This window comes from Barbus barbus (genome assembly GCF_936440315.1).
Source record: "Barbus barbus genome assembly, chromosome: 6".
Classification (NCBI taxonomy): domain Eukaryota; kingdom Metazoa; phylum Chordata; class Actinopteri; order Cypriniformes; family Cyprinidae; genus Barbus; species Barbus barbus.
In genome coordinates this window covers 37,706,800-37,721,848 of record NC_136734.1, presented here as the reverse complement: position 1 = coordinate 37,721,848, position 15,049 = coordinate 37,706,800, and the positions used below count along the sequence as shown (strand labels likewise).

Genomic DNA, 15,049 nt, shown 5'->3' with positions numbered 1-15,049 from the left:
TACTGTTACTATTTTTTGATCAAATGCATCCTTTGTGAGCATATGAGACATCTTGCAGACTAAACATTTGAACTGTCATGCACATAAGAAAAAAGTGAGAAATCGGAATGTGAACACTCAAGGAAATGTGAATTTGCTACTTTTCATAACGAGATTTTTCTTGTAGAGCCAGAGAAAGTCAGTAAAGTTACAAGACTGCACTTTATTTATCGTTCGTCAATAGAACATCAAATACTCTTCTTAAACGTATACTGTAATAAAATAGGACTAGAAATGCATGCAACGTAAAGGCCAGGACAACAAAAATAATTCAATTCTCAAACTGCAACTCATTTTCAATTCACCAGTGTTGGCACTACAAAGCATCATTTAACAAAAAGTAAGGCTGGCATTGATACAACACTAGCAAGAACTCAACTGTAAACCTTTTTTTCCTCTCTTACAATCGTATTTAAGAGGTATTCAGACACTGCATATGCCAATGCTACTGTCCTGTACTTTATCCTAGGAAACAGAAAAAAAGGTCTATTCAGCTTCTATGTGGGGTCAGTGCACCTGTCGTACACTGAGGAGCCACGGGCCCTTCCAAACAGATCATAATCAAAGGCACTAAAGCTTTACGAAGCAAAGATCAACAGGCCAGCACTACACTGAGAACGATGGGCACCAAAGAAATAGATCACATGATCTGAAAGTACCACAGATGATGTTCTGGACTCGATTCCTTGAGATATTCATCACATAAAACTGAGCTTTTCTGCTTCTAGTCATGTAGCTTTGATTCCAAAATCAATGGGCTGAATCTGGCAAAGGATCCATTTGAAAAGCCAGCGAGAGAATCGCATTGACATGATTAAAATATTGGCCATTTATGATGGGATGAAGGACAATGATCTTTTCCGAACACATTTAAAGTGCACTTACAACACTCTGGATCCACAATCGTCGAGTCTTTATGACATTAAGGTAACAAGACAGTACGGACTTGCCATCCACTCTCGTTATCGATCATCAGCTGTGCATGAGCTTGAATGTGGCACGGCTCAAACTACGCAGATTCACGTCGTTCCGACAAACCGCATCTCATCTGTTGCTCACGATGAACTGCGTCAAACTCCAAAAAGAATTAAAAGTGCAAACAAATGCATAATTAGAAATGAGAAATCACATTTATTAAACTTAAAAAAGGGGAATATTCACACGTTATAGTCCTCTTGCTTTTTTTCCCCAACACCTGCTTTTGAGATTCAGAAGTTGGTCTTTTCTTTTAGAAATTTAAGGCAGTTCTCCAATCAAGGAATAAAAATAACTTCTGGCAGTCAGTTTTAACCTTAAAAACCATTAAACACCCATTAAAAGAGCATTTTGTGCTACTGACAGTTAACTAGCAAAAATAATTCAATAATTTAATACTATATTATTTTAATTTAGCTCTGGGTTTCTGCATTTATACATTGACATCTTTTTTTCGCCAATTTAAATGACTGTGTTAAGTGGGAAATTGTTCATTTCCATTCAAGACACAGTTTTGTAAGATACATCTCCCAAGCACACACACACACACACACACACACACACACACACACAGAGAGAGAGATAAGAAAGACAATAGAAAACAAAATAAAACAAAAAAAGGTTAGAAAAAGTCTATACTACCATCACAGATCAACACACTGGGTGTAATACACAGAAGTACCGAATATATATATATATATATATATATATATATATATATATATATTTTAATTATGTTAAGGGAACCCCCCCAGGAGATGTGCATATTATTATTTGAGCTGTGTTCTACGAACCTAGGAGCATAGAAACTGAAGGATGGCCTGTTGCGAGATCCTATCTGCGGTTTGCACGGCACTAGGAGTCCGATTTGAGCATTTCATGGCTTCCTTTAGAACACCGTTCTCCTCTGTGATGTTTCATCCCATATTGGATTGTTACGCTTATTTCAGTTGCTAATTGGTAGAAATTGGGCCGGATGAGATGGAGAGCATTTGTTAAATGGGAGCGTCGCCGAAATGTTTGAGTCGGATGCGCTGGATGTAGCTCACGGGACTGTAGTTGGAGTGAGCTGGGCTGTAGCGTCCGGGGCTGCAGAGGTCCGGTGAGCTCATGTGACGGGCTGGGCTGAAACGACCTGCGGGGGACATCAAGCCGCCCGCCGGAGAGCCAGGGGTGACTGAATGAGCCCTCAAATGGCTCTTGTACACCGCAGGAGTCTGCCAGCTGAAAACACAAAAACAGACCTCTTAGCACACATAAATATTTGTCACAAAATGTTTTCAAGAGCAGTCTTTAAAAAAGGCCTATTGTTGTCATTTAGGTTTTTTAAAGAAGTTTCCTACTCTCTAGGACTGCATCTATTTGATAAAAAATACAGGAAAACAGTGATATTGTGTAATACTACAGTACATGTTTTAATATAGTCACTACAGAGACAGTGATAAAACATTTTATCTTTGACAACAGAATGTGTGTTGGCAGTGTGTGCACACAACTACCCTATAATGATAAAAATCCACCCAGTGTTTTTTTTTTAAATCCCCAAAAATAATAACCCCTTTCTCAGATCAAGCCATTCTCAGATTCTGGCCAGATGCACATCACACAGGCTCACGATTGTTGACTGACACTGGGTAAGCAGAGCTCATTAGCATTTAAAGGGACATGCACCGAAACGGCTTGCTGTGAACAGAGCTGTTTTTGACAGGGTAAAAAGGGTGTTGTTTTACACTACCGTTGAGAAATTTTAACCAAGGTATGTTATAGACTTTTCATTAAGAATAACTTGTGGAAAATGGGTGAAAATCTGATGTCCCCTTTAAAAAAAATATTTTTTTTCCTGGCACTTTTGATCAATCTGATGCACCCTTTCTGAATAAATAATAACAAACAAAAACATCTCTTTTGAACGGTTGTGTAATGTACTAGACAACAGTGTAATGTACCTCTCACGTGACCCACATGCCTACCTTTGCATTTCTAAGTGGGAGTATGCCTGAATTGTGCTCTTCCATTTGTGAATGCCTGGATACTTCAGAGCGTCAATGTCTGCATTTCCTAAAGCTGACAAAACCTCTCTGTCCAACTTGGTGGGCGAATCCCTGAAATAAGAAGGAAATAATGAATGTTTAAAGCTAAAAACTTGGCTTATGCATTCATGCTAGAAAGATTTTTTATTAGTATTATTATTTAAAAAACATTTGTTCTGAGACTATCCACAGATTGTACAAAACAGGACCTTAAATAAAAGATTTGTTTTTTTTACAGCAAATGGTTAGTGTCACAGAAAGTGTTTTTGTATTATTACTGAATTTTCAGCAGCCATTTTTCTGGTCTTCAGTGTCACATTATCCTCCAGAAATCATTCTAATATGCTGATTTGTGCATTCGGAGTAATAAAGTTTCTTATGAAATTAAAACCATGCATAAAAATGTATACAAAAAAGTAAAATAATAATAAAATGAAAAAATAAATACATGTATTTAAGAGAATTCAATTAAATAAACTGAATGAAGAAAAATAACAAGTGCCAGAGTGGCTAACTGGGTTACAAATTTAACAAATTAATTGCTCAGTTGAGGCCAGCTAGGTTTAGAACCATATATTTTACATTTGTGACCCTGGACCAGTCATAAGTGTCAATTTTTCGAAATTGAGATTTCTACATCATCTGAAAACTGTAAATCTGGAATCTGAGGGTGCAAAAAAATCTAAATATTGAGAAAAATGGCCTTTAAAGTTGTGAAGTTCTTAGCAATGCATATTACTAATCAAAAATTGAGTTTTAATATATTTACTGTAGAAAATTCACAAAATATCTTCATGGAACACTTAATATCCTAATGATTTTTGGCATAAAAGAAAAATCAATAATTTTGACCCATACAATGTATTTTTGTCTATTGCTACAAATATACCCCGGCGACTTAAGACTGGTTTTGTGGTCCAGGGTTACATACAGTATATAACAACTTATAGAGCAATATACCTTAAGAAGGGTAGCACCATATTTAACTTTTGACAGGAATGAAAACAAGACTGTGAGGGATAAATGTAGTGCGTTCGAAGGACTGTAATGTAGTTTAACGTCATCCAGATTTAATGAACAAAAAGTTCGTTTTAAAAATGACATGAGTTCTTGGACCTTTACACTGAGCGTGCCATTATAAACTGCAAGTCTATCCATCCTGGCCTCATTTTCATCTGCACACAATTGAATGTGGCATCTAACCTAAGGTCTATGCTTAAAAAAAATTATGGGACACCCATATGTGTGCAAAAGTGTACCATAAAAGTCTAATATTTAGGAAATTCCATTGTTAGCCTAGATATCAGAATGCGCTGCTATACTGCTGGAAATGAGTAATGCCTTCATATCGAAGCATCACAGTGATCACAGGCTCCTCTCACCCTTCGATGAAGAGTGTTTTCGTCACTCTAGGAGGAGTATGCAGTATGAAGTCCTGAGAACTGTCAAGTGATCTGTAGGAGCTGGAAGACCCTGAGGAGCTGAGGTCTCTTCCCCCATGATCCCAGGACTTTGATCTAGCGCAGATCGTGCGCTCGCCCCCTGGAGTCTCTACAGTCCGTTGGTTCATAGGTTCTAACATCTCATTGGCCAGAAAGTATTCATCTGAACTTGCACTGGACCTCGCATCTACTTTGTTTCTTCTCTCCAATACATCATTCTCTGCTGCTCGTAACGCAGACGTCCTGTCTTTATCAAACACGGAGTCGTCTTCCGAGGACAAAGAGAGACGGCCGAGTCCAGAGGTGAGCTCCGTGGCCTGGGCGTCTCTGTGACGTTTCCCTCCACTTCTTCTTCTCTCCCGGTTTGTCCTATCCGGTTCATCCAGCAGAGACATCCTCTCAAACTCAGCCATTAGGTTTGATATTGGTGACAAAATGCAGGAATTTGATGAACCGCAGATGCGAGGGGATATTTTGTCCCCGTTTGGAGTCCTGTCCCCGGGGCCCTGCTCGCACAGGCCGTTTTTACTGCTGGAGAGCAGTAGATCCTGCTCCGCCGCCACCTCGATGAGGTCAGCACTGTGGGAGACTGGTAGGATGTGAAACTCAAGCCCCCCTACCGCCCCCTGCAGGCCATCTTTGGAGCACACAGAAGAAATACTGGTGAGGGCAGCGTTCTGCCTGTTCTTGATCTCCTCCAGGCTGATATCGTCACCCTCGTCCAAAAATGCCCCCACAGAGATGGAGTTACAGAACTTCTTCAGTTTGCCTGAAATTTAAAAGGGGACATATCATGGAGTGAAGGATTTCCCTGGGAAATCCCTGAAAATAATGTACAGAAGCAAACAACTTATTTAACCGTAAGGGCAAGAAAGCTTAGAGATTAAAGAAAAAGATTAAAGATTAAAAGAAAATGCCTCTTTTCTGAAGACAGTCGTACAGTCATCTTACTGTTAGATATACATTGATGAATGCCCTGTCAGAATGACAGACTTCGCCCAAAAGGTGACAAGTTTGCAGGTATGTTAAAAGTCAGTGGTCTTACCCGGAGATGGGGTTTTAAACCTGTTGCTGGTTTCATTCTCTCCAGCCTCCTCGTGAGCTCCTTCCCTGAAGTCCTTTTTACTGAGGTATTCTTCAAGCATTTTCAGGCCTTCGCTTGACTGCAGGTCCACAAAACTGTCCAGGAAATCCCAGTACTCTGCCCAGGGGTGACCGAGCTCATGGGCCAGATCTCTGCTCACAGACAGGGCACCATTATTTAAACAATGCTTAATAGCATTCTTAAATGCCAAAAACATTAAATAAGTGTCTATGATAATCAGAGGCGGACAAAGTACACAACTCCATTACTTGAGTGAAAGTACAGATACTGCTGGTCAAATATTACTCCATTACAAGTGAAAGTTGTAAAGAAAGAAAGTGCCAAAAGTAAATTTACTTTTTTATGTCAATGTTTTATTATTGTTGTACCTCTGAAGCAACTTACAATATATTACACCTACTGAATACACTGACTAGCTTGTAGTATCTTTGGAATAAAGAGCTTTTGGAATGTTAAAAACCTATGGGAAAAAAATAAATAAATAATAATAATTATTATTATTTAACACCCCTAACCACCTCCACAAAAGCAGGATGGTAGTGATCTCACACAGCTCTGACAGTGTGTGCACACAGCTTTAAAACCCAGCATCACAACTGTAGCTGTATAACTTTACAACAGCAACACTGCTTTGTCAAAAAAGCAAAGCAGCAAGATTATTTGACATCAAAACAAAAATGTTAAAAATGCTGTCTAATTGCTCTTGCAGTACTTTGATGTCACACACAGAACAGTCTGTGCAGTGCTGCTTCAAGTCCATCACCTGTATTGTGTTTTATTAGGAGACGCACAACAGTTCTTCTGTGGCTTTATAGGTAATATTTTCACGTACACAATTTAGCAAAATCAGACAATATTGTGTCTAATATATACCACAATATCAACTTCTTATTATTGAACTGTTGTAAATAAATATCACATTTGCTACTGGTCAGTGTTCAGAAAATGCTGGGAAATCACTTCATGTAGCCCTACAAGAGGGATTACTGATAAACTGTCCGAAAAAAAGAAAGTCACGTTTTAGAGAAGAAGAAGAAAAAATAATAATAATAATCACCCACTGACTTTCAAAGCTGCTACATGGTAAAGACTTTCTGCTTCGAGGACCTTGATAGAAATGTAGTGGAGTCAAAAGTACAATATTTGTCTTTCAAATGTAGTGAAGTTAAAGTCATAAGTTTCCAGAAAAAAATAATACTCAAGTAAAGTACAGATACTCAAAAAGTGTACTTAAGTACAGTCCTTTACAGTCAAGTAAATGTACTTAGTTACTGTCCGCCTCTGATGATAATACAAGTGATGTCCAGCTTCCTTAAATTATATCTTAGCGCTGACCTGCCAACTCTTTCTGCTCCACGGTCTGGGTCAGACTTTAGGATGTTGTGGAAATGGTCTGCCCGTTCTCTGGGAGGAGTCTTCCACGCTCGTCTGAACTCATCTGCCTATATTAAAAATATTTTTAATTCATATACAAATTTGATTAGGGCATACTACATGACTAAACACATTAGCACAAAACTCTTATATATTCTACATAAAACTCACTTTAGATGGACTTAAAGGTCCAGCAAAGGCCCTGACTGCCATAACTGGATCCTTTGGGCTTCTGGGTAACCGTGGTGACAGATTTTCCATTGGCTCAGGGGACCAAGGTGCACCAATCACAGGTTGGGAGGAGTTATCAGTAGCTCTCAATAAGGGGATGTATAATCGATCTGTAGCCAATCAGAAATCAGTGTTAGAAATAAAGAATACAACATTTTTAAAGTATAATAAATGAATGCAAATCAGTCGCTGACTTACCTTCCAAATTTTCATTTATCTTCTGTTTGACCTCCTGAATTTTACCCTTTTCTTTCATTCTTTCACAAATGACCTAAATTAAGAGAATACATTGGACGACTGACAGATAAGCTTCGATAATTATGAAATCTTCAGCATGAAAGGTAGTGCATCACAGTTGCTGTACCTCAGAGGGCTTCTGGTTGTACTTGTTCTTGCAGTTCTTGTCGACATCTGGATGAGAACAGAGTATATTGACCACCTCTGCACAGCCAAACTTGCATGCAAAGTGGAGCGGCGTCTCAAATCCCTGTGAAACACCAGACAGAGCATTCACTGTTACAACCCCTAGTGAGCCGCCTGCCTAGACAGTATTCAAAGTATAATATGAAAGTACCAGACACAACAGATGCTCCAAACGGTGTCATCAAAATAATGCTGGCTTATATGATATTGTCTTTATTGATATTGTCAAATTCAGAGGCAGCAATGAATGCATCATGCTACAATGCATTTAGAAGTTTTTAATCTTAAACATGGCATCTGGAGTTTTTTTAGTTTTTTTAAGAGAAGTGTTCAGAAGTGATACATATCTGTAGAAATATTTCACAGCACACAATATTTTTGTGCTTATCAGAATATGTTCAATATTTGAACAGTTAAATAGCAAAGACAGATAAAAAGCACCACTTACAGCTTTATCTGGGGTGTTAAGGTACAAGTCTACGATATATCGGATGCGTTTCTGCAGCATGCTCTCCTGATCATCTGGATACATAAGCCGCATGAAATCTGGGTTCTCGAGAGTGTCCAGCAGGATCTGAACAATGCCTGGCTGGTTCTCCTTAGCAGCCACATGCATCACATTATACCTGCAGCCCTCCTGCAGTCACATTTACAATAGAGGAACATTCAGAAAAACAGCACTGAGAGATTGATTTGTTTAGATAATATGTCATAAAAAATAAAATAGAAGAACATGCTTTAAAGTATACAGATGAATTCATAGACATGGGAAAATGGTGCATGTGGAAATATTTGGGTTTGCAAATAAATAACATAATATTAAGATACCAGGCTAGTTTGGAAAGAGACTTTGAACTTTGCAAAGAAGCCAACAGCTCACCATATCAAGTGAAAAAAAAGCCAAAATAACTTCATACAAACAGATTACGGTACAAAAGCTTTCACCTGGACTACAGTGGGGTTGTCCCCTGACCCGATGAGGTAACGAGGGTTGCTCCAAACCAGCTCGGTGAAGGCCATCTCATCTCCCTTCTCCACAGCCTTCCTTAGCTTGGCCGTTAAATCTTGCGTCCGAGGGCTCTTAAAACTGTTCGCCTTCTCCCTGTTGATTGTGTCTGCCTCCATCATAGATGGGTGGTCTAGTTTTGGGAATTTAACAGAAAAAAACTTTTACATTTACAGTTTTTAATACATGATTATCTTAGCTTAACATACATTTTTATTTTCAGAAATTTAAATATAAATCATTCATATTAGGGGTGGGAAAAAAAAAATCGATTCACATATGAATCGCGATTCAGTCTTCGTTTCGAATCAATTCATAAATTTAAAAAAAAAATTTTTTAGTTAATTTAATAATAACATGATGTTGTCGGAACAAGGAAGCAACAACAATGGAGGAGGAAAAACAATTACATCTTGCCCCATTTTCAGTGAGGGCAAGTGTTTGGAAAAATATTATATTAATTATTGATCTTTTGTTGTTATTATGGGAAGTGTAAAATATTATTGATTTATTAGAAGGTTAAAGGGGTCATATGATGTGATTTCAAGTTTTCCTTTCTCTTTGGAGTGTTATAAGCTGATTGTGCATAGATAATATCCCTGAAATTGGACCAAAACCAAAGAGATATTCTTTATAAAAGTTAAGACTCTGCCACGCCGCCACATGTCGACGTCACAGTGTGGGGAGATTTTCATAACACCGCCCAAATGTATACATATACATAAAAAAGTACTTTGTTTGGGTTTCCAAAAGAGGACACAACTAGAAATCAGTGGTTAAGTTGTATTTAAAACACTGATCCAGAACAGTTCAACCCAAATATTAGAGTGTGTGCAGCGCATTTCATCAGACTATTTCCTGATCCTGGAAGAGTAGCCTACAATGCTGGCTTGCACAAAGGCTGTTTCTATAAACACTAAATTCTAAACATTTAAATCAAAGTTATTTTTCAAATGGGCTTTACATCTGGGATAATTCCTCACCTTTGCAAAACGCCAGGCCAGGTTTGACAGGAGAAACACAGGGAGTGCTTTTACTGGGCGAAGGGTAGTAGTCGCATATGCCTTTGGCAAACTTCTCAGCATCCTCGCGATTGGCAAAAGCTTTAAACCGAGCTCCCTTCATCATTTTAACAGCCTGCAAAGCCTCTTTCTTATCCGTGTACACGTGGGCTCTCTCTAAAGAGGAAGAGGAAAATAACAATCTCACACCAACATAACAGGTTTGAGTCATCTCTGCACAGTATAACCATGTAAAAATCTATTGTACTAACAACTCTGTAGTAAGAGTGCTAATAAGCTGTTACCAAAGGAACAAAAATTTTATAATTTTCACATAAACTCTACCATTAAAAAGTTTTATTTATATAAAAATTAAACATGGCTACATTTAATGAATCAAAAGTGCAGTAAAGACTTTAAAACTGTTACAAAACATTCTATCTTGAATAAATACTGATCTTTGTATTAAAACAAATTTATTACAGTTTTCGCAGAAATATTAAGCAGCACAACTGTTTTCAACATTGATGATGATTAAGAAATGTTTCTTGAGCACAAAAATAAGCATATTAGAATGAATTCTGAAGGATCATGTGACACTGAAAACGTGAGTAATGGCTTCTGAAAATTGAACTTTGCCATCACAAAGATAAATGATGACATTTTAAAGTATTAAATCAGAAAATAGCCATTTTAAATTGTAATAATATTTTCCAACTGTATTTTTGATCAAATTAATGCAGCCTTGGTGAACGTAAGAAGCTTCTTTCAAAAACATTTAAAAATCTTACCAACCTTAAACTGTTTAAAGTGGTCATATGATGCGATTTCAAGTTTTTCTTTCTCTTTGGAGTGTTACAAGCTGTTCGTGCATAGATAAGATCCCTGAAGTTGCAAAGACTAAAGTCTCAAAACCAAAGAGATATTCTTTATTAAAGTTCAGACTCGTCCACGCCCCCCTAAAACGGCTCATTCAAACACACCCCCACATGTCTACGTCACGATGTGGAAATATTTGCATAATGCAGCCCAAATGTTCAGGCAAAGAAAGGCGGCGTGGTTTCAGTAACCGCAGTAGTGTTGATGCAGCTGTGTCAGGGAGACACTGTGTTTCTATGCAAAAGCACTTTATTTGGCATTTAGGAATCATTAAGATTACTTGCAACAGAACAGCACAACCCAGATGTTATCACAACGCATTTTATGGACGACATGTGAACCTAGGAGAGGAGGTAATTCTGACTTTGCTATAACAATCTGGCGCTTCTGAATCAGCAAGTATTTTTTTATTAGTAGTTTCTATTGACCGTTCAAACACGGAGTTTTGCGAATTGTGTGTGTGTGTGTGTGTGTGTGTGTGTGAGAGAGAGAGACACATGGTCATATCACAGTGGAGTCAGCTGTCTTAACACATACGAGCTTCATCACTGTATCTGTCACGCAACTCTGTTCCCCTTTCGGGCTTGAACTGATGGTAAATCTAAGGACATTATTAACTGTTTTTACTTTTATTTTGAAAGCTGAAGCTCGCGATTATGGAAAGGGGCATTACATTTCCGACAAGTGCTTGTGGTGTTCGGCCAATCAGGATGCACTGGGTCAGTTGGCCAATCAGAGCACACTGCGCTTTTCGGAAGGAGGGACTTAGTTTGTAGAATACTAAGCGTTTGAGAGAGGCGGGGCATAGAGGACCTGCAATAATGTACAGTATTTGAAAAATATTGTGTTTTTGAACATTAAAGCATATCAACATATTATGTTACACCAAATACACAAAATAATGATCTTTAAAAAAGCATCATATGACCCCTAGTGTACATCAAAAATTCCAGGTGTCTAAAGTAAAGGTAAAAACTCTTACCATTCCTAGCCAGCACATCCTCCCACAATGGACACACTCCATAGAAAAATGTGGGCGACACCTGTGCAGTTTTCAAGGGAGTCTGTGAATTCTCTACATTACAAGGGCACACTGTTCCACTCAGAGCCTCCTCCTCAGGTGGGTTAAGGCCCATGCCATACCCAAAATCCCCATCCTCGCCTGTGACCGAATCTTGGGTTGCTGATGTGGCACAGTGTGGCACTACACTCCCAGAGCTGTTACCACCGCTGCTGTCGGGCTCGGTAAGTCCAGCATCCTCCACCAGAGCCCTGGCGAGCTTACGCTCAAATATGGCTCTTGTCGTGGCAGTGATGGGGCCACATTTCAAGTTGGCTTTAATGATCTCCTCCCTCAACTCGTCAGCAGTGAGACCTTTCAACCTGCTCAGCACCGCATCCATGCTTCTGCTTCTATGGCTACCTGCTAAGAAAAAACCCCAACACACACATTTGGGGTTACAAACAGAAATTGATACGAAAGCAGAAAAGGGAGTATAACCTGGCTAAACCCCCATAGGTCTCATGCTGATAACAGCATCAGCTGGGAATAGTAACAAACGTAGTGTAAAACAGGTAGGGCACTTTACATGTCCTGCCACTCTACTGGTGCTTTTGAGAAACAATATACTTCCTTTTTTATTGTCAAGGCATCACAAAAAAGCACACATGAAGAACAAATGCAAATGTACAGACTTAATATAGTACACATCGCCAGGATTGAAAAGCAGCAATTCTAAAATAAATATTAAACATTATAAAAAATTAAATAAAAAATGATATGCATATACACACACTTATATAGAGGGCAGCACAGGTTCACTCTCTCACGAGCTTTGGTGTTCTCTGACGAAGAGATGGCTTGGATATACTTGATATCTTTTTTTCAAGCAAACAAACATGAGAAGATTTAATTTTTGCATGTGAAATGTGTCAAAGAGCAATAAAAGATTAACAATAAAATACTCTTCTATTCTTTGCATTTGTTTAGGTTTTAGAAACCAAACACACTTATTTAACAGCACTGAGTAAATTTTGGTTAATAAACAAAACAACAAAAACCAACACAAAATTATTCTGTATGAGGACAATCCCAAAAAAACATGAGATGGATTTAGACAAAAACACAGCAATCTGTATCTATATCTAATGTAACATTAGTAGTAATTTAAAAATAGATCCCATACTTTATTATTTATCATGCATTTAAGCAAGCACTGCCCATAGCTTTTTCCAATCAACACGAAAACAAAGTTCTCTCAGTGTGACCAAATATATATAAATAATTGACTTCCTTTATGTTTCAGCATCAGCATCATGATGCCTTGTTATTGAAACATGCGACATGAAGTGAGGGCTGCACAAATCGCATCTGAACTAAACTCCTCTAAATATCATCCCCTGTGAAGCAAGCATGCATCTGCAACATATTAAAAGTTTATTGAAACCGAGGAGTCACGCCCAAACTACCATCCATTGTAGTTTTTGTCTATATTTCATGATCCTGATTAATGGAGATGACAGATCAAAACACGGGGGATGAAAATGTCACCTGTTATTTTTGCACCACTTACCATCTATCAGCTGAACAGTGGCGCCGAGCAGATGTGCATGTGTGATTTATTAAACCTTTATATGACGCTCTGGAAGGGTCGCATTGTTTACAGCTCGGGCTGCGCATGCGCGTGGAACGGTCTGCGCATGCTCAGTACGCCAGGCAGGCTTCATGTGTTTCAAAAGCCGGGTGCATCGGATCTTTTCAGTGAATCGACTGAACAGGTTCATTAAAGAAATCTGAATGATTCGTTCACAAATTCAACTCATTTGGGGGTGGAAAATTGTACTTTATCCAAGTATTATTATATACAAAATTAGAGACGCATTTAGATTTACATTTAGTCATTTAGTAGACGCTTTTATCCTAAATCAACAAGAGCGCAATGATATGCAAGTGTTATAACAAGTCTCAGCTTAACGCTGTACACGTTTTAAATTATATAATAAATTAAAAGAAACAGAATAGAAAAAGAATACAGCAAGGCCTTTCTTGTTTTGTTTTTTTGTTAATTTTATAATAAATAAGAAGAAAACAAACAAATAAAATACAAAAAGAATAGAAAAGCTAGTGTTTTTTAAAGAAAACAAGCAGTAAATGAATAAGTCATGCAAGTCTAAAAGGCTTTTTTTTTTTAAAGAATAGAATTAGAATAGAGAGTCAAATAAAGATGGAAGAGATGTGTTTTTAGCCGAATCTTGAAGGTGGTTAAGGACTCAGTTCATGTAAAAGTATTTGCAGAAATGCAAGAAAGATAAAATACAAACTATATTTTGTAATAATTACCCTTGACATTTAAAGAGTTCAGATGCAAAAGCCTCTAAGTGCCGTGTAAAATGTTCCTCTAAAATGAGCATTTTCATCAGGCTCCTATATTTATGTTCAGTTATTTCACTTTTATTGCATGGAAAAGGACCTATACATTGCTGTTACGTTCCCAGTTAGTCGTGTGCAGGCAGCAAGGTTCAATTCTCAACCCGGGTGATTTAACAAATGCCAACAATCAAGTAAAATTACTTAACCTAAACATAGGAGCCTGATAAAAATGCTCATTTTACATTTAAAATTTCATAAGGCACTTCATATTTTACCGTTTACCAGTCATAAGTAGCACGAGTATCAATAGTTTCACCTGATAAACAATACATTGCATGGGTCAAAATGATCGATTTTTCTTTTAAGCCAAAAAGCATTAGGATATTAAGTAAAGATCATGTTCCATTAAGACATTTTGTAAATGTCCAGCCGTAAATATATAAAAAAATATTTTTTTTATTAATATGCATTGCTAAAAACTTCATTTGGACAACTTTAAAATGCGATTTTCTCAATATTTAGATTTTTTTGCACCCTCAGATTTTCAGATTTATCCCAACAAACCATAACTTATATCAATGGAAAGCTTATTTATTCAGCTTTCAGATGATGTACAAATCTAAATAAATTTAAAAATTGGCCTGGTTTTGTGGTCCGGGGTCACATATGTAATGTGCGTCAACGCGATGTTACGTCATTACGTAAAGGACTGACGGAATAGTTTGAAACGAATCGCTCGAAAGAACCGATTCGCGAAAGAGTCGGTCTAGGCATCAGTCATACTTATATTGAAAGTCAATACTTTGACAATGACATCCGACAATACAGCAAATACTAATGCTAATGTAGCATCTCATCGCGTCATATTTAACAATGACAGGTTTACTTTGCCAACGAAGACAAAAAGGGAGATAAGCTTAAGAACAGTGATTAAAAACTCTAAATATTACCTCTGCTTCTGTCTGCAAATGTATGAAGGCTGCACTCCAAAGAGCTCCTTACATGCTTAGTTTCCACACAGCCATGCCTGACACTTATAGTGGCAAAACAGGAACTAAATATCTCGCCCTCGATAATGTCTCTTTCTGTAGGAAAACAGCTATAATCATGTACAAATAAAAACATGGGGTTCACAGAGATCTGGAGGAAACTGTGCCTCCCGGAAGTGTCTCTT

At 37.8% G+C, this 15,049-nt stretch overlaps 1 protein-coding gene across 1 annotated transcript; it reads right to left on the bottom strand.

The window, feature by feature from the left end:
• Positions 1-1,902: 1,902 nt before the first annotated feature.
• On the bottom strand, positions 1,903-14,941 carry LOC306871519 (ankyrin repeat and LEM domain-containing protein 2-like). The gene is made up of 13 exons (XM_079419531.1): positions 14,826-14,941; positions 11,488-11,931; positions 9,609-9,803; positions 8,565-8,758; positions 8,068-8,256; positions 7,561-7,683; positions 7,395-7,467; positions 7,137-7,306; positions 6,927-7,033; positions 5,532-5,722; positions 4,427-5,255; positions 2,985-3,116; positions 1,903-2,238 (listed from the first exon to the last, which is right to left on the bottom strand). Exons 2-13 carry the CDS (start codon positions 11,906-11,908, stop codon positions 2,010-2,012), a joined length of 2,853 nt encoding a protein of 950 aa, XP_079275657.1. The 5' UTR covers positions 11,909-11,931; positions 14,826-14,941; the 3' UTR covers positions 1,903-2,009.
• Between the last annotated feature and the right edge of the window lie 108 nt (positions 14,942-15,049).